The sequence below is a fragment of the Delphinapterus leucas genome, chromosome 7 (assembly GCF_059928025.1).
Source record: "Delphinapterus leucas isolate spDelLeu-1000000601 "Yukka" chromosome 7, BTC_Dleu_Yukka2, whole genome shotgun sequence".
NCBI lineage: Eukaryota > Metazoa > Chordata > Mammalia > Artiodactyla > Monodontidae > Delphinapterus > Delphinapterus leucas.
The window spans coordinates 65,556,641-65,577,037 of NC_143135.1; the positions used below are offsets into that span (position 1 = coordinate 65,556,641).

The window sequence follows — 20,397 nt, forward strand, 5'->3', positions numbered from 1 at the left end:
GGGTATGCTGTGTGCATTATTTCCTTTAATTTTCATAATTACCCTGTGAAGTAAGCACTATTATTTCTTTTTCCTGATCATAGATGAGAAAACAGAGGCTTAAAGAATATAAATAACTTGTCCTGGGCCATCTAGCTAGTATGTGGCATAGCAGAACCACATTTTAAGGCCAACAGGAGAAACTGTATTTTATCAACCTTTTCCTGCCCTTGGGGGAACCATTAGTTGGACAGATTTGGGTTCGATACCTGTTTTGCTTTATCTGAAGACCATAGCCAGTGGAAGGAATACTAAAATGGCTGGTAGAGGAGATGAGTTCTTTGAAAACCTGGAGATCACTAAGAACAGAGGATTTTGCAGAGGGTGGAGGTATGGTAAGGGAAGGGGCTCCCAGTGAGTCAAAAAGAGGGGCAGTCTCAAGTAAAGTGTTTTTCCCTCCTTCTAAAAACACCCACAGTACATAAAGAAAGGAGAATATTGGTATTGGTTTTTCAAAGAGTCACCACCAGGATTTTATAATTTCCATTTTCAGAACATAACAGACTCTTTCACAGGCTCTTGCTTTTATTACACTATTCTCTCTGGCTAAATTCTGATCCATATCCATTTGTCACACTCTCAGATATGAAATCATTGTATACATATACAGAGTCATGTTTAATCACTCCTTTAATAGAGTTACATGGTAATTTTTCTACATATGAATCTTTCCCCCCGCTACCTTGGCTGTGAGCCCTACAAAATCAGAACTGATACCTTGCAAGCTTCTCCAGTCTTCTCCAAATGGTATCTGGTATGGGGCTAAACCAATGAATTCACTTGAATGCAAGTGATATTTATCATGAGGATGGTGTCTCTTAACCAATACATATAAGTAAAGCTTGCTAGAAAAATGTCACACTTCTTAATACTCAGGTCATTTCTAGATTAAAAAAAAAAATTTAACATCTTTATTGGAGTATAATTGCTTTACAATGGTGTGTTAGTTTCTGCTTTATAACAAAGTGAATCAGCCATACATATACATATATCCCCATATCTCTTCCCTCTTGCGTCTCCCTCCCACCCTCCCTATCCCACCCCTCTGAGTGGTCACAAAGCACAGAGCTGATCTCCCTGTGCTATGCGGCTGCTTCCCACCAGCTATCTAGTTTACATTTGGTAGTATATATAAGTCCATGCCACTCTCTCACTTCATCCCAGCCTACACTTCCCCCTCCCTGTGTCCTCAAGTCCATTCTTTACATCTGCATCTTTATTCCTGTCCTGCCCCTAGGTTCTTCAGAACCTTTTTTTTTCTTAAGATTCCATATATATGTGTTAGCATTCAGTATTTATTTTTCTCTTTCTGACTTACTTCACTCTGTATGACAGTCTCTAGGTCCATCCACCTCACTACAAATAACTCAATTTTGTTTCTTTTAATGGCTGAGTAATATTCCATTGTATATATGTACCACATCTTCTCTATCCATTCATCTGTTGATGGACACTTAGGTTGCTTCCATGGCCTGGCTATTGTAAATAGTGCTGCAGTGAACATTGTGGTACATGACTCTATTTGAATTATGGTTTTCTCAGGGTATATGCCCAGTAGTGGGATTGCTGGGTCATATGGTATTTCTATTTTTAGTTTTTTAAGGAACCTCCATACTGTTCTCCATAGTGGCTGTATCAATTTATATTCCCACCAACAGTGCAAGAGGGTTCCCTTTTCTCCACACCCTCTCCAGCATTTATTGTTTGTAGATTTTTTGATGATGGCCATTCTGACTGGTGTGAGGTGATACTTCATTGTAGTTTTGATTTGCATTTTTAGATATTTTTAACGTATTTCAAGTCTTCTATTGCACTAGATATTTTCTAGGTGATTTTATTGGTTTATTTATTCTTTCTGCATACATATGTTTAGTAACTACCTTGTTCAAGGCATTCTTTTAGATACTGTGGATACAGTGGTAAACAATGTAGTCTCCTTCTTCACATTGCTTACATCCTAATGAAAGAGAAAGACCTTAAACCACTACTTACCTAATGACTCGTTTGTTTAGAGATGTGCATATCTCTAGGGGTCAATGAAGTGACATTTCAGAGAATATCAGTAACAGGAAGAATTAATTAGTTGAAAAGGAGGTCTTGATTATGAATTTTGGCCATATTGCTACGATAACAGAGCCATTAATGAATTTTAAACAAATCAGGATCAAATTTGAGTTTTCGTAAGATTACAGTTGCTGCAGCTTGTAGGAAGTTTTTTTTTCAATTTTACTTTATTGAAATATAGTTGATTTACAATGTTGTGTTAATTTCTGCTGTACAGCAAAGTGACTCAGTTATACATATATATACATTCTTTTTCATATTCTTTTCCACTATGGTTTATCACAGGATATTGAATAGAGTTCCCTGTGCTATATAGCAGGACCTTGTTGTTTATCCATTCTATATATAATAGTTTGCGTCTGCTTATCCCAAACTCCCAATCCATCCCTCCCCCACCTCCCCCACTTCCCCCTTGGCAACCACAAGTCTGTCCTCTATGTTAAAGACATAATGTTGAACCAAAGAAACCAGACATCATAGAATATATACTGATGATTATATTCATATAAAATCTAAAAAGATGCAAGTTTTGTGTCAGTTGCAAAGCACATTCGGGGAGGCCAGTGAAAATGCTATTACGAGTATCCAGGGGAGAGGCGAAGGAAGTTGGAATTGCAGTGGTGGTAAGAGGCAAGGCAGAAAGGACAAAAAAAATGTGATATTATTTTGAAAACAAAATTTATGGAACTTGGAAAATGATTACATATAATAGGTGAGAAAGAAGGAGATATTAGAGTTGCCCTTAAGCTTTCTGGCCTGTGCAAATGATGAATGGTGATTGAATTCATTGAGATAGAAACAATAGGAGCAGGGCCAGACATGGAGTGAATCTCATGGTGGTATCTGTTACACAGTGAAATGGGGTGAATGGCACATCAGGGTAAATATATCTCTGAGGCAGTTGGATAGCCTTGAGCCTCAGAAAAGATTCTGCCTGCAGATACTAATGTGAGAGACATCAGCATATAAATTGTTATCTTTGCCAATCTTTACAATCTTTCGTAGTAGTGATTTTATTCTGTTTTATAGGTAAGTAGATTGAGAACAGAGAGATAAAGTGACAAATTCTAAGTCACAAAGCTCGTAAGTGGCAAATATAGAATCCCAAATGAATTCTCTCTCCATGACTCCACAGAAGAGAGGGTTCTCTTTATACTTGCCTTGTACACAAATGTTCCACCTCGTTGTCCCTTCCCTAGTGTCCCAAATGGGTACTTTTTACTGAAAAGGCAACAAAAACCACTGGAGGAGAAAAGGGAAAGAAGGCTCAGAGTCACATTAGGGGATTAAAGGTATTTATTTATAGTTAGATTTTTAAAAATAAAATTGATTCAAAATGTTTTATCTATTTAGAGTCCTTTTCATATAGCTGTGAGCTTATGCCACTAATTTTAGAGAAGTTTTGCTTTAAAATAAGCAACAGCAATTGCTTATTTTCTATTTTATGAATTATTCTGTTGCTCCTTCTGTTGTACTTTCAAGGAGTTTAAAATTTATCTTTCATTCTTCTAGTCATTCATTTATTCATTCATACAGCAATGTTTACTGAGACACAATGCCAGAATAGAGTAAGCTAAACTTTAAGCTTACTAAAAAATTCTTTAAAATTTCTTGATATAATTTAGTTCAGGCAGTTAATTATTCATCATTTAGGCACTCACGTTTATAATTACTTAATTATTTTCCGTAAAAGGCAGCTGATGTCTTCTTGCTTTAGTCAAACATTTTCTCTTACAATTGAATTTAGTGATGTTTTTCAAAATTGAGTAGCAGGTGATTTTGTTGCATGCATAACTGATTGAAAGGTGAGACCAAAAACCTTTGGCAATGAAGGGTTGAGTCCTTGATGCTGTTGGCAAATGTAATCCTGCCTTTTGTCTGGTGTTACTTTGTGAAGAGCTTCCTTCTTCCAATATATTCCAAAAGACCTGGACATTTGATTTTAAAAATGAGAGGAGGAGGCATGTTCACAGTAACTGGAGGGTCTCATTCTGCACATGGGGTTTGATGAGGACTTGTTCACTAGTGCTTCCCTATGTGTATACACAGGTGCATACTGTTCCTTCTGCCTGGGATGGCTTGCCATCAGCATGCCACACTCAAGTCCTAATTTATTTATTCTTCTACTCAGTGGGATAGTCTCCTGGGATGCCTCCTCTGACTCCTCAGGCAGTTATAGGAGGTCTTTTCCCCATTATCCCATTGTATCTTTTATATACTTGCATTGGAACAGCATTGCTCTTAAAATAATTTGTTTACTTGTCAGTCTCCTCTTCCAGTTATTATTTCCTTCAGTCCAGGGGCTCTGCTTACTCAGCCTTTCACATGCAGTTCCTGGACCATCACCTGACATTTATTGTGTCTCAGTAAACATTGCTGTATGAATGAATAAATGAATGAATAGAAGAATGAAAGATAAATAAGACATACTACTTGCTCTCAAGAGTTCATGATGAAGCCTGAAAATTAAGACGTACATATAAATAATTACAACATGTAGACAATTGTGCCAAGTGTCACAAAGGGGCAATAAAAGAAAAGAGTCTGGGAATCCAGAAGAGAGAGCTGAGCAGAATCAGTGTTCAAAGCAGGTGTGAGAGAGAAAAACTCTTACTGGAAGCTGGTTCAGTTGAAATATTGATGGAATTACTATGGAGTAAGAAGAATCGATAACAGTTATAAATTACTTTTTATGTGAAAGACATCATTCCAAAGGTTATACATACATTGCAGAGTTTAAATATTACAGGCAAACTTTCTAAGTTACAGATTTTGAATTGGTTAAATTAGGATAATGATTCCTAACTACCTCATGTGTTTGTTGTGTGGATAAATGGGCATATGGATGCGCTTTGGAAATGACAGAGCACCAAACAAATAGAAGACTCTATGATTATTCTGAAGAGAATAGGTAACAGAAAAAAATGGAATTTTAAGTAGGTAAAAAAATAGAAAACTTTTGATATTAAGAAATAATTTAAAGATACACCATTGAGGCTCAAAAGCAAATAACTGAGGAAGACAAGTCTAAATTTCAGGTTGAAGCCATTGAGAAATACAGAGTGTTTCAAAGAAGACAGTCCACTGGTGACAGTAAAATTTAAGACAACTTGAAATGAACTGAAGTAGAGAAATAATAAGAGAAACTGGAGAGCAGAAGGACAGACAAAGAAATAGTGTTTTAAAATTGTGAAAGAATTTGAGCTGAGCCTTAAGCAATAAAGAAATCATACTTATTATGTAACCTCTGTGTAATCTGCATTTTGTGAGACATTTAAAATGCACTATATGTTGAAGTGACTAATAGCAATGCAAACTAAACATTTGTAATTTCATTTTCAAATTAACTTTTAAATGTGTTAGAATGGTAACCTTTATGTTTGATGAAAATAATTTTCACATTTTTAATTTCTTTATTTTAGCTTTGTTAGCTTTCATTTCTTAGATTTAAATTAATATTAATCCAAAGTTATGAATCTTTTTTATTATAATTTATTTTATAATGTTAGTTCTTTGCAACTTATTGTCCCCTCCTGATGAAGAGAAACCTAAATCTGCTCTATTGTTTCAAATTATGCTTAATGGATTCTAAGAATTTTAGAGGTATCTTAGTGACAGCTGGTAAAAGGACAGTACCAAGGACAAAAAAGGAGAAAGTAACAGGAGAAATGGGGTTTGAGCCTTGTAGCCCCACTTAAGCCAGGGAAGCTCCACTGTTATCTTCTTTGAATGAAGATTGGAATTTAATATAAAATTAATTTTTGACAAATTCTCCTGCTTTAACTGTTTTCAGTGCTTGAGTTTATGGTGATCAATAAGACTCCCACTTTACATTTCACTTCATGTTGCTACCCATTCTTTCCAAGATATTATATTAAATAAATATTAAGTTTCTTTTTATATTGTTGATCTAATTTTTATGATATATGAAGCTTACATATAACTGTAATTTCAGAATATCCTAAGGTAGTTTATCTTTTATTGTTGTAGGAATCTAACTAACTTTAAAAATAATTAGGACTTTTTGAAGTGCAAAAGGCAGAAACTCCATAGAAGCAAGATTAGATAAAAAGATAATTTATTGGTTTACAAAATTCAAGGAAGGAATGAACATTTGAAATGTAAGAAAGACAAAAATGCAGCTGAGACTGAGGAACAGCAGGAACCAGCAAACTAAGCTCCCTAAAGATTCATTCTCCCCTTCTCTCTCTTCCCTGCTCCCTACCCACTCTCTAGCTCTAAGACTGTTATCAGCTCCTGAGTCATCTGACTCTTAATTCCAGCACAGTGAATTCTGAGTAATGATTCTGACTGGCCCAACTTGAGTCAGTGGTTCACTATGAACTAATCAACAGTAGCCAAGAAAATAAGTCATAAAAAAAATGTTATAGTTCCCACATCAGCAACAGGGGGAAGGTAGGGATGGGGAGTAGATATAGGCTCAAATATCCATGGCCTAAATAAGTTAGTTTATTTATTGCTCAAATGGCAGTCTTGGTATGTTGTCAAATACAAGCTCCATAATTTCAGGGACCAGAGCTGCTTGTTTCTTGTAGTTCTATAAGACCTAGGGTTTACCCTTGATCACATGATCTATGGTGACTCACCAACGTACTATCTGCATTAGTTGAAAGGGGAAAAGGGAAAAGGAGAAGGCATACCTTTTCTTTTTAAGGGAACTGCCCCAAAGTTACATGTATTACTTTTGCTCAAGACTTAAGTCACATAGCCATAATTTGCTACTAGGTAAGCCCAAGATGCACTCTCTTCTTTCCTTTGTATCACAAAATGGATATAGAGTATCTTAGAGTGTCTTGTAAATAGTGATGGGGACTTTAAAATCAAGCAAATAGATATAATAAATTATTAACTCCAAGTGGAAAATAATGTAAGAAAGGAAAGGTAATCATAGAATAATATTTGGTTCAATTGTGAGTAATATTTAAATATTAAAAATAATGGAAATCCGAGATGTGGATTTGACCCAGATCATGGTATTATTATGCTGAAAATATGGAGGAAAGAAAAGGGAAACTGTAAGAGAGCTCAAATCATGTTTATACCTGAGGAACTCCAGAGATAAACTTGACGAATTAAGAAGTAGTAATATTTGCCTATTATTCAGAAATATGGGGTCAAATAACAGAATAAATAACTAAAAGAGTAACAGTAGCTGACTTGGGGGCAGGCACTGTACAATTTACAAATCAGATAATATCTGTGAAATTTAAAACATCCCAACAAGGTGGTATTGTTTTCCTATTTTCCTGATGAAGAACCTGAAGCTTAGCAGCATAAGGTGTAACTTTCCCAAGATCTTATAGCTAGTAAGTAGCAGAGCTGGCATTCAAACCCAAGCACCTGACTCCAAAGTACTATGCAAGGATGGTGATGGTGATGATGGTGATGATGATAGTAAAAACATTGGGATGTCTTTCTATTTCAGGACCAGACAGTTTTCAAGATTACATTAAACCCTACTTAGAACAAGCGAGTCAGATCTGGCCATGGCTCATTGGGGCAGCCATGGTAGGGTCTGTCCTCACTGCTGTGCTGGGAGGACTCACTAGCCTGTTGTATCATCGAAAGAGAAAGCAGCTTCCTGAAGAAAAGCAGCCACTCCTTATGGACAAGGAGGACTACCACAGCTTGTTGTATCAGAGCCATTTATAAAAGGCTTAAGCAATAGAGTTGGGCCAAGAAACCTGACCTCACTCTAAATTAAATGATGTTAAAGTCCCTAGGGGTTGTCCCAGAAGAAATCCTTGGCGTGTGTCTATGAAGATCATTATTAGAATTGTTATCTTAATACAAGATATACCCCTCGTCCAACTCAGGTAGAAGCCACCTGTGCTTGCTTTGCTATATTTTGATCATTCCCTTAATAGTTTTCCTCAAGCCCATATTTCCAAGGAAAAGATGCCATTTGGTAATGGAGGTGCTAGTCTGCTAGTCATATCTGAATGAAAGTGCTCTTATAAAATATGACAACAATTGTGATTATTTTCCTCCTGATTGTTTAACGACATGTTTCTTTTATTAGCCCCTTTCTTTGATTTTAATAAAATAGTAACGAATTTACACTAATTGACTCCTTTGAGCTCGAGAAATACATTTTAATTTTCCTAAGAAAGCATAATGTTTCCCTTATATTTTACATTCCTGCTCCAAAATATGTTATGGACTTCAAGTAGAAAATAATCTTCAACTCTTTCCTGCCATAGTTCTGACTACATTTTAAGGCCACTGAAATCAAGGGCCCTTCGCCTGAAAAGAATCTGGCTAAGTACCTGTCTTAAGATGTGCTTATGAATTATGTTGATGAAGATGATAATAATCTTATTATAGAGCTTTTATTTTATCTTCTAAGAAGAACTTTATTAGAGAATGTTTAAAATGCTATAAAACATTTCACGGTAGAGAACAATTATGTGAATATCAGCCTGTCTGCAGTTCTAGTAAAATAACTTTTCACTATTTTTCCTGGCTATTAAGACCTTAAATTAGAAAGTCTAGATAATCTTGTTACTTGAAATTTTAGGTCCAGTTGAATTTCTAAAAATAGTCCAATTGACATTCCATTTGTATTATCACTATGTAGAGCATAAAAGACTAGCACCAGTGGGTGGAATTTATAGAGGACCCATTTTGGTGTAATAAAAGGAAAAACTGTCCAATATTCAGAGCTTTCCAAAACCAAACTGGACATTCTTGGAAAATAATAAGTGGTTGACTCTAGAATTCTTCACATAGAGGTTGGATGGCTAATTTGACTTGAATTCTATAAAGAGAATTTAAGTATTGAGTCTATAGTCATTCTTGGCTCAGGGCTCACAACAACTCCCCATTCAGAAGTGAGGCCAAACATGCTCTGTGAAAAGTTCCTGTGATTCTGCCACAGTATTTCAGGATGTTTCACCAGATTCCAACTCTCACTCTCTCATCCAAACTCAATCACTCTGTCCTGGTATCCCCAGTCTCTTTAGTTCCCTTATGTTTAGTTTGTATGTATCTGCTCAGCATTTTCAAAGATGTATCTCAGTTTGACTACTTGAATTATATTTCCAGCCTCATCCCTAAACACTGTCTTTTCACTTTCTCAAGATGGCCATGCTTTTAAGACAGACTTGTCCAATTCTAGCTCCCAGAAACCTGCCTGGGCCTGACACCTAAACCTCTACATCTCTGGGATGATATTTAAAAGGAGACCCACCAACTTGTATGGTACTTTTTTATTAAAATATCTTACAATTCCTATAAGGCCTGCAGTGTAGGAGTCAGACTGTTTATGAATACATTTAGAAATTAAGAGGAAAGCAAAAATCATCTTATTATAAACATTGGTCAAATGATTTTGGATAATTTTCATCTAGAACAAATAAAAAGTTACCATTCTTGTTGAAATAATGCCATCAATTCTCAGAGATTACTAATAGGTAAGAAATTCAGTTATAGAGCAATTTTCATTTTCTAACTCTCTTTAGTTGTCAGTCAACATTTGCTGGCTTATCTAATTTCTGATGCCTAGAGGAGAAAAGTCAGGCAAGGGGTGGGTAGCAGCATATTTATTGACACAGAGGAGGTCTGTGGGATTAGAGGGCAAATACTAGGGCTTATATCCTCCACTTGGTACATAACCAGAAATACAAGATTTAAAATAAATTAACAATGACATTTGAAAACTGGATTCAATTTAGTTGAGAATAGCAACTAGTAAAACTGAGAGCAAGGAGTAGGAAAAGAAATTTGGATAAGGCCTGAAGAAGATTCTGGAGAAGCAGTAATAACGATTGTGGTTGCCTTCAGTCTGACCTCAGAACACAAAATAATTACTTAGCTAGGTTTGATCTGAAGGCAAAATTTCAGACCAGGTGGTATTTTTTTTTTGTTTTTTTTTTTTGCGGTACGCGGGCCTCTCACTTTTGTGGCTTCTCCCATTGTGGAGCACAGGCTCCGGACGCGCAGGCTCAGCGGCCATGGCTCACGGGCCCAACCGCCCCGCGGCATGTGGGATCTTCCCGGCCCGGGGCACGAACCCGTGTCCCCTGCATCGGCAGGCGGACTCTCAACCACTGCGTCACCAGGGAAGCCCAACAAGGTGGTATTTAAATCATTTTTTACAAAGCATCTAGAATAAAAGTCTACCCAGGGAATTTTCATTGTTACTGACAAGGATCTGTATAAAGTCATTCTCTTCCTTATCACAAAGCAATTCCCTCCTTTATCACTGAGCTTCAACATAGAATAGCATTTTGTTTCTCTAGAGGCTCAAGTTATCTACTTGAGTAGCAGCAACATCTCTGATAAAACCACCACCACATTCATTCTGTGGTTTTCTCAATAAGGTACCCAAATGACATGACATATTTCAAGATACTTGAAGTTTCATTAAATTCTAATCAACATTATATTCTGTGGCATTGTTTTCTATGTGCATTTTATGAATTGCTTCATTTGAGCTCTGCTCTTTTTCCACTGCTACATTATATGTCACATTTTGTTACAGAGAAAGAAATAAGCAGCAGCCACTCTTTTTGTTCCTCTTTCTGTGTTTTACTTTTTTTAAAAAAAGAGTATTTTTAGTACCCAACCTTTCCAACAAGTCAAATATATAATTCTCCATCTGTAGAAATAAATATGCGATGGGTACAAGTCATTTCAACCAGTGTCTCTAGCAGGCTGACAACTGGCGTTGATTGTGAATGTTTTTAAATAGGCTTTTCCTTGTTTATATGGGCTTTGATTTGTAGGAACAGTTTTCTTTGTCATCATCAAAAAAGACCTCATTGGGGTCACCTATTGTAAACTTGTGCTATTTGGGGGGCATGTCAGTAGAACAAAGGTCTACTCACCCTCTGATTAGACTCCTTCTGAAAGCTGCTAAAATGCAAGTAAAAAGAGTTTTTTGTTTTTTTTTTAACTTTGTGTTGCTTATTTTCAAAAGCATTTGCCAGTTTATACAATATAATGAATATAAAATTGCCTTTGGCATCCACTGGAGGCCTTAAGGGCTTTCAAATCCTTCAGCTATTTAAAACCATATAGAAATATTTTAAGTATGTTCTTTTAAATAAAAGCCTTATTAAAACTCTATATAGCCCATGTTTATCTAATTGTTTTATGAGTTCTTTTCTTAATAGCAGTGTAAGAAATGATTCTTGTAACTACATGTTAATCTACCAAGTCTTGTATGCATTATTATGGTGATTTCTAATTTCTTATTTAAAAATAAATAACAAAGATGTTAAATGCAGTGAGTGGTTATGATGTTCCAAGAACTGTGCTAAACACATCATATATGTTCATTCATTTCATCTTCATGTTATCAATATGAGAATAAGTATTATTCACGCTTTCAAATGAGGAGACTGTGGCTTAAATAGGAGATGCACCTTCCCTGTTTACGTGTCTGTTCAGTAGTTTAGATAATTTAGCTGGGATTTGAATCCAGTTCTTCTTCATGATTATAAATTTTATTGTTTGTTGTTCAATTATGTTGATATGTCATAATTTACCAATTCCCTGTTACTGAATATTCAGGTTTCATCTACTCTTTTTTTTTTTTTTTTGCGGTACACGGGCCTTTCACTATTGTGGCCTCTCCCGTTGAGGAGCACAGGCTCCGGACGCGCAGGCTCAGCGGCCGCGGCTCGCGGGCCCAGCCGCTCCGCGGCATGTGGGATCTTCCCGGACCGGGGCACGAACCCGTGTCCCCTGCATCGGCAGGCGGACTCTCAACCACTGCGCCACCAGGGAAGCCCTCATCTACTTTTTAAATTATGGTTAGTGCTGTAATGAAAATCCTGGTGCATTTGGCATCTGACTTTACTTAAATTATTTTCTAGGAGTAGAATCTCTGGTCAAAGCATATGCAGACTTCCATGGCTTTAGTAATGAACTGCCATGGTGCTTTTGAGAAGGGTTGCATAGATTAAAGAATGCAAAGAGATGGAGCCTAACAATAAAAGATCAAAAGGAATGAGGAAGAAAATGAAAAGGTGAAGAACTTAGAAGAAGGAAGAGGAGTTGCAAGTCTCTTTGAGAGGAACTGATGACCCTACTTGCCACTTCACGTACTGCTTCTTTTCATAAATCTATCTTTTTCAAATTATAACATCTATGTAATGAGCATTTTCTCTTATTAAAATTAGAAGAAAATACAGACTGAAGCCATTTCAGAAAAACAGGGAATAACACACATGTAACTTGGTTCTCAAATAAGATATGTGTACATCTTGTCTAGGTAGAAGCATGTGAGTACCTTTGAGAATCATACAGGAATAAAGACAACAAAACCAGAAATCCACACTTGGAAGAATAAGAACAAGGCATCAAAATAGTCTGAATCAAAGCAGAGTCAGTGTCAGCTATTAGGATGGACAGGAGATCGTGAGACAGGGGTAGGGAAGGCTGGATAGGCCCTGAAGACCAAGCCCAAGTTAAGTTGGCACCATTTATTTTTAGTGCTTTTTGAGAGAGTACTGCATTCTGCCTGGGATATGGTCAGTCTTCATTACTGGACCATGTCATTTTTACTCTTGCCAGAGGAATTATGAACAGTAGATGTGTCTGTGTGAGTGTGTATGTGTGTGGAGAGAGAGAAAGGGAGACAGCGAGAAAATACAGAAAGAATGAACATTTTTCTCTTCTCTCTGATACTGGAGAGAACTTTGTTGCTGACTATATAGAATTTCTCTTGCTACTGCAATAAATTACCACAAACACAGTGGCTTAAATCACTACAAACCGTTATCTTGTAATTCAGTAGACCAGAAATCTGACATGGGTCTCAAATGGCTGAAATCAAAGTGGCAGTGAGGCTATGTTCTTTGTGGAGACTCCAGGAAATAATTCATTTCCTTGCCTTTTTCAGCTTCTAGAAACCACCTACATTCCTTGTCACATGGCCTTCTTCCATCTTCAAAGCCAGATAAGGTTGTATCACTCTGATCATTAGTCTGTTGTCACATCTTTCTCTGACTGCCTGCAGCAAGGAAAAGCTTTCCGCTTTTAAGCATTCATGTAATTAGTTTGGGCCTACCTGGTACTCCTAGAGCCTCCATCCCAATGTTCTTACCTTTAATCATATCTGAAAAGCCCCTTTTGCCATATACGTATTATAACATATTCACAGGTTCTGGAGACTAGGGTAGGGATATTTGGAGGGGAGATGGGAAAGAGCATCATTCTGCCTATAGTACTGACCTAAAAAGTAGTAAGAATTGGCCAGCTGATAAATTGCTCTTCCTGTGTGATTAATATGCCACAGACTGTGATATTCAGTATATTAAAGATATGAGAAAACCTTTAACATATGTGGGATCTGAAGTCGAACTCTATGAATTTGATTCCTGGCTCAATCTCTCATTAGCTGTATGACCTTGTGTGAATTATCTTACCTCTCTGTTCGTCAGTTTTTGCGTCTTTAAAATGTAGGTAATAGGGGCTTCCCTGGTGGCGCAGTGGTTGAGAGTCCGCCTGCCGATGCAGGGGACACGGGTTCGTGCCCCGGTCCAGGAAGATCCCACATACCGCAGAGCGGCTGGGCCCGTGAGCCATGGCCGCTGAGCCTGCGCGTCCGGAGCCTGTGCTCTGCAACGGGAGAGGCCACAACAGTGAGAGGCCCGTGTACCGGAAAAAAAAAAAAAAATGTAGGTAATAGTATTTTCCTCAACATAGTCGGAGGAATAAACAAAGCATTTACAATAGTACGTAAGTATTCAGCAAGTGTGATTTAATAAACTCTCATAGAGCACGTTAACTTAGCACAACTGCCTTAAAAAATGAGAGATGTAATATAATCATACATTTGGTTTGTGCAAAATTGTTTTGCATAATCATGGATATTAATATAACCTACCTATTTAATGAAATGATATCACGATAAATACAAGTGTATATCAATACATTTAAGACAGAGAAACACTTGAGACATAGAAATACAAATCGTGCCAGTAACAGGCTCACAGTTCACAAACAAAAGCTGGCTATTAAACCACCTGTGAATGTGGTACTGCACTTGAATCTAATAAACATGTTAGGCCAACTGCCCTAGCAGGAAAGAGTTCTCTTTGAGTTGGACAGTAATGATTCATACTTTGTTTGTTCATTTATTCAATGAACAAATATTTGTAGGACTTCTGCTCTGTGTCAGTACTGTGCTGGGGATATGAAGGTTAATAAGATTTGATCTCCATTCTCAGTGAAATCAGAGTAAAATACCTAAACAAATTATTGCATAACAAGTATTATCACAAAGGAATATTGTAGGTGCTTTAGGAATACTCTAATAATACCATAGAGGCACAGCTAATATGATCATGGGAGGTACAGAAGATTTCAAAGGTAAACTGATCATTGATTTGAATTCATCAAGTGCACGCATGAGATGAGGTGATTGATAGTCTCAACAAAATTGTGGCATGGATAAAAGCAAGTGTGGACAAATGATGGCCCATGGCCTAAATCCTGCCTGCCACCTGTTTTTGTATGTGAAGTGTTATTGGAACACAGCTGCACTCGTTCATTTATGTCACATGCTGTTTATGGCTGTTTTTATGATGTAATGGTAGAATTGAGTAGTTGCAACAGAAACCATATGGCCCACAAAGCCTACAACATTTACTATCTGGCCCTTAATTGAAAAGGTTTGCTGCCCCCTGGTCTTAAACTAAATCAAGAAATTCAGAGTAGCTGAAGAGAGATGAAGGTAATTATAAAACCAAGAAAGAATTCCACCTTAACAATTGTGACAACAATAGTTCAGTGGTGTTCTTTTTTTTTTTTTGCGGTACGCGGGCCTCTCACTGCTGTGGCTTCTCCCGTTGCGGAGCACAGGCTCCGGACGCGCAGGCTCAGCGGCCATGGCTCGCCGGCCCAGCCGCTCCGCGGCATGTGGGATCTTCCCGGACCGGGGCACGAACCCGTGTCCCCTGCATCGGCAGGCAGACTCTCAACCACTGCGCCACCAGGGAAGCCCCATTAGTGTTCTTTTTATTCCACTGTTTTGCCGGTTTATTAAGGTATAAAGTCCTTTGGTACAGATAGAAATACAGATGTAGCTATAGATACAGGTATAGTTACAGATGCAGATATATATACATGCAGGTGCAGCTATATGTATATAAACGTATACATACATAGGTGGATTAGGAACTATTGATAAGGTTGCAATATTGAATTTTGTGAATAATGTCTAGGAAACTGCGAGATAGGAAATCTATTTTTCTGCCAGAGACTCTATAAAAGTCCTATATTTCAGTTTTACTCATATTTTTATTACCTGCTGTCTCCATGTATGCGTCCTTCCTGTCCCATCTCTCTGTAATCTTGGGATCCCAACCCTTCTGAACTTCCTGGGGCCTTTACTTCATGAGTTTTCCTCATCCTTTCCTGTGTCTTCAGCTCTTCCCACTCTGTAGGATCCTTACCACTTCAGCATTTAGACATGCTCATCTTAAAAAGAAAATTGTTCTCCACAGATATCATTTCCACACAGCTTTTGCCCTATTTCTTCTTTATGTTTCTTAACTGTTTTAAATTTGTGTTTGTTATCTCTTTGTCTCCTACATACTACTCAACCTACCCCAATCTGTTTTCTGTCCCCACCTCTCCACGAAACTTTTCTTACCAAGATCACTAATCGTCTCTATGTTGCCAAATCAGAGGACATTTTGTGATGCATTTACTTGATCCTTGGGTACCATCATAAACTTCTTACTGCTTTCTTCATTAACACTTTTCTTGTGGTTTCTGGTAGATAATCCCCTTGTGGTTTTCCTTCTTCCCCACCCCGGCTTTTCCTTCTCAGCATCTCTTATAGGTTCAACTCTTCTACCTCTGAATATTGGAGGATTCTTAGTTGGGGTTCTCTGAGAAACAGACTAGGCAGAAATTTTCATGCAGGAGATTTGCTAGGAAGTACTTGCAGGATTAGTACAGCTAAAGGAGTAAGGGAAGCAGGGTGTGGAAGTAAGAGAAAATGTGATACAATAGAGTCCTCAGCCAACCCTATAGGGAGCTCTACACCTAAGTTGAATATCTATATCTATATCTATATTTATACCTATACCTATATCTATCTATCTATCATCTTTCTATCTATCTACTTGTTTATTATAAGTAATTGTCTCACACAACTATGGGAGGCTGATGAAATAAATCTGAAGTCCTTAGGGCAAGCAGTTAGGAAGGGAAGATAAACAAACTGGAACTCCAAGAGCATGAAGTGAAACATGTTTACAAGGGGGAGTTTCTTTACTCAACAAAGGCCAAAACCCTGTTTAAAAAGCTTTACAACTGATTGTCAGGTCCACTGAGAATAATCTCCTTTTTGATTAACACAAAATTAACTGATTAGAAACTTTAATCATATATGCAAAATCCCTTCACAGCAGCACTTAGATTAATGTTTGACTGAATAACTGGAGGAAATGTATGTATGCTACAAAATGCTTCCTCCAATTCTTGTGAGAGAACATTCCTTTTGGTCCATACTAGAAAGGAGATTCTGGGAACTATAGTTTATCATAGTCATAGCCATGTTGACACAGCAAAAGACATCACACATGGGAAGACCGCGCCCTCCATACTCTGAAACATTCTCAAGCCACAGCTGCCGTATTTGTTAATTTACCATCAAATGGACAAACCATCAGCTTCTTAGTGGTGAACCATTGGATTCCATGGTCATGTGCCCACTGTCCCATACTCTTTGCCATATAGTGTTAGTATACAATGAGGCCCACTGGAATCAGTGATCCCAGTTCTAAAACTGTATCTCCTACAATTAGCCCTGCCTTAGAGAAAGACGCCACTGAGCTTCTCAGAAATACCGGTGTCCTTCTCATCAGCAATTCCTTACCGCTTTTGTAAATAGAGGTTTCTTAAAACCTTGCCATTTTCTTGGGAATATAACCTGTTCTGTAGGTTATGGTTGGAATTGTGAGATTTGATGAAAAGTGATGGGCTGGAGAATGCAGGGAAGATAACAAAGAGAAAAAGGAATATCTTAGAGAACAGTCAATTCCACCAGCACAGACCACATTCACCATGATCCGCTCAAGGGAAAGATGGGAACAGATAGGTTGAAGAAGAGTAGCAAAAAGAGAGAAACAGATGAGGCATATTAGGGTTTGGGGTAGTATTTTAATGGTACTTTAAAAAGGGAATCAAAGAATGTTTGAATCCTGCCCTGCCCCTGTTTTGTGTCAGGTACCCCTTACTTTTGTGTGTCTGATATTATATAAGAGGTATATACAATACACAGCATTAGAAGAGGAGATAAAGTGGTATTAGTAACTAGGCCAGTGCCTAACCCCAATCTGGGGTTCTCTGGTAAACCTAGGTTGGTGCATGAGGCTTAAGAAATACTTCCAAATGGAACTTTCAGCTGTTAGTAAAGGATGAGTCCAAATCAGGGCTCTTACTGCCCTTGGTCTGTCAAATGGAGAAAAGAAATCAAAGAGAGAAAAGAGACATAAAGAAGACAGCAACCTGCTTTAAGGGCTCAGCCATATGAATGCAATAAAAGAAATGGAAGGGAGAGCTGAAAGTATGGGATAAGATCCTGCATCCACTTCCCTCCCAGACACATAAAAGAACAGTGAGAGAACAGGTGCAGTGGTCTCTCAGTTTGCCTGTGAGATTAGTTCCACGAGCCCCCATGGATACCAAAATCTGCAGATGCTCAAGTCCCTTATGTATAATAACACAAAACAATGGACACAGTCAGCCCTCCAAATCTGCGGGATATGCATTCACAGTTGCGGCCAACCTTGAGTCTAAGCCAACCTTGATTCAACCTTGGTTGAATCCTCAGATGCAAAACCTGTGGATAGAGGGCCAACTGTACTAAAAGTCATGCAGATTGTGTCAGGGGAGCCCAGTATGACTTAGGTTTGGTGATTCTTATGGAGGACTCACAAGACTCAGCATATAATTGTACTCACAGCTAAGATTTATTACATCAAAAGGATACAAAGCAAAATCAGCAAAGGGAGAAGGTGTGTGTGGTGAAGTCCAGAGGAAACCAGGCACAAGCTTCCAAGAACTTTCTCCCAGCAGAATCATATAAGACATACATAATTCCTCCAGCAATAAGTCGTGACAAACTTTGGGAAATGCTATGAACCAAGGAAGCTCATTAGAGACTTGGTGTCCAAGGTTTTATTGGGTGTCCAAGGTTTTATTGGGGGTTGATCATATAGACACCCTCTGCCTAGCACTCATCAAAATTCCAGACTCTCAGAAGGAAAGCAGGTGTTCAGTATAAACCTCATTGTTTGCACAAAAGTTTAGGTACACTGAGCCACTCTTAGCTGTTAGTGTGGTGGGAATGCTCCTGAATCTATGTTCCCAGATGGCCAATACTGCAAGAAGGACTTCCTAAGAAAAATAACAGGCCTGGTATTCTAACATTTTCTGAACACAAGTGTATGGCACATTTTTTTTTACACATAATAACCATATCTACTATTAATAAATGCTGGCCAATAAAAATTTCACACTCTACCCATGATGTACCTTCTGGAGAATAAACATGTGTTAGACAAGCTTCATTCAGGCATGAGTTATAGTGGTGTTGGCTGTGAACTCAACATTAACGAATCAACCGTATCTATTAAATAAGGTGTCTTCAATCAGAAACACACATAAACAAGGTGATGTATTGATTGTTTGATAAAAATATTGTGATCAGAGGCTCAGAAGAACCTAAATGGGAGCAATGGTTCAATATTCACTAATTCAGTGTGTGTGTGTGTGTGTGTGTGTGTGTGTGTGTGTGGTCTTCATAGAACAGAACTACCAGAAAAAAAACAGGACTCAATTGTACCTGCAGGCATCACTTCCTACGTAATTTAACTACCAAAAAGCCTGCCATAAAGCCTCCTGTTTCTTTAGTACATTGATATGTGATGGGCAGCTACAACAACCAGGGGCACAGAAGGGCTGTGACCAAACAGAGCCAGTGCATGGATGATTTGCCTAAGCCCTGAGGCAAAGGAAACCTCGGAACCAAGAATAATAAATTAATTCAGGAGCTGAGTGGGAAACAGACAGAAGCAGAGCCTGGGTTCATCTAAGGACCCACACAAATAGGCTATGCTGAGTATAGCATACGACCTCAAGGTTCTATGGTCTATAGCTGAGCTAAGGAACCAACAGGAAAAAATATATACACAGGATTCCTGATCCATGTTCCAGGTTAAAGCTGAGTTCAAGGAAACAGGTGAGGGACTTCCCTCATGGTCCAGACTCTGGGCTTCCATTGCAGGGGGTGCAGGTTCGATCCCTGGTTGGTGAACTAAGATCCCACATGCCGTGAGGCACAGTCAAAAATAAATAAATAAAATAAAATAAAGGAAACAGGTGAGGAAACGAGTTATATTGGACAACTGAGGAGAGAAATTGTAGTCACAGTACAACTTCGGAGTATGGCTGTGGCTCACATGGCTCATCTGCCAGCTAACCTAATTTGGGACACACTTCCTGTTACTAACAGATAAGGGTTAAAGGGTACAGGCAACTACTCCAAAGACAAAGCTTAACAGAGCCTACACAGTTGTAGCACATTACTAGACATAGTATTTCCATCTACTTTGGGACACCAAATGTATTTTTCCCCAAGTATCTTGCTAGAGATTTAAATAAATAATTAACCATTTCTCACCACCACCATAAAGGAAACCTAAGGCAAATAGAGAGCTATTCTAAAAACTTGAAGTCTCAATTTGTTTACTAAACAAAACCTCCCACCAAAGTCTTTTGTCAGAACAAACCTGGAATTTAATTTCAGAAATCACCCTATCAAAATGCATAAAAGGTAACTTGGAAATCTGTCACAATTAACAGTCACTCTAAGTCAAAAATTATTTTTTACATAATACCTTAGGGTCCATATGTGAAATGCAAAACCAAGTTTGGATATTTGCTTATATCTCCCGGTTGGTGACATATTTATCACCAAGCTGCAAAGAGGGCCTCTGCAACACAAGCCACTTAAAAAGATCTCTTATATATTTCATTGCCTAATAAAAAGTCCGATGAGAAACTTTTACTGTCACACATTTTCATATTTTTGAGCTCTGTCAAACACATTCCTGGCAACAACGTAATCAATATGAATAAGAGAAGGCATTTTAGAGGAACTTTTTTAATCTTCAGAATTGAGGTTTGCATCAAAGTCTCTTTGATTTGCACATACCCCAAAATATTTTTTCCCAATTATCTTTTGTGTTCTTTCCCCACTGGCCACTGCTGATGAGTAATTTTACAACACTAATGCTATTAAAA

The 20,397-nt window shown here is 37.9% G+C and overlaps 1 protein-coding gene across 1 annotated transcript in view; it reads left to right on the plus strand.

Annotated features, from left to right (window-relative positions):
* Positions 1-9,399, plus strand: part of TYR (tyrosinase) — a 111,631-nt gene extending 102,232 nt beyond the window's left edge. Inside the window, exon 5 of the mRNA XM_022593743.2 lies at positions 7,550-9,399. Coding sequence (XP_022449451.1) covers positions 7,550-7,776 — 227 coding nt within the window. The 3' untranslated portion in view covers positions 7,777-9,399. The remainder of the gene's footprint in view (positions 1-7,549) is intronic.
* The last annotated feature ends 10,998 nt before the right edge of the window (positions 9,400-20,397 follow it).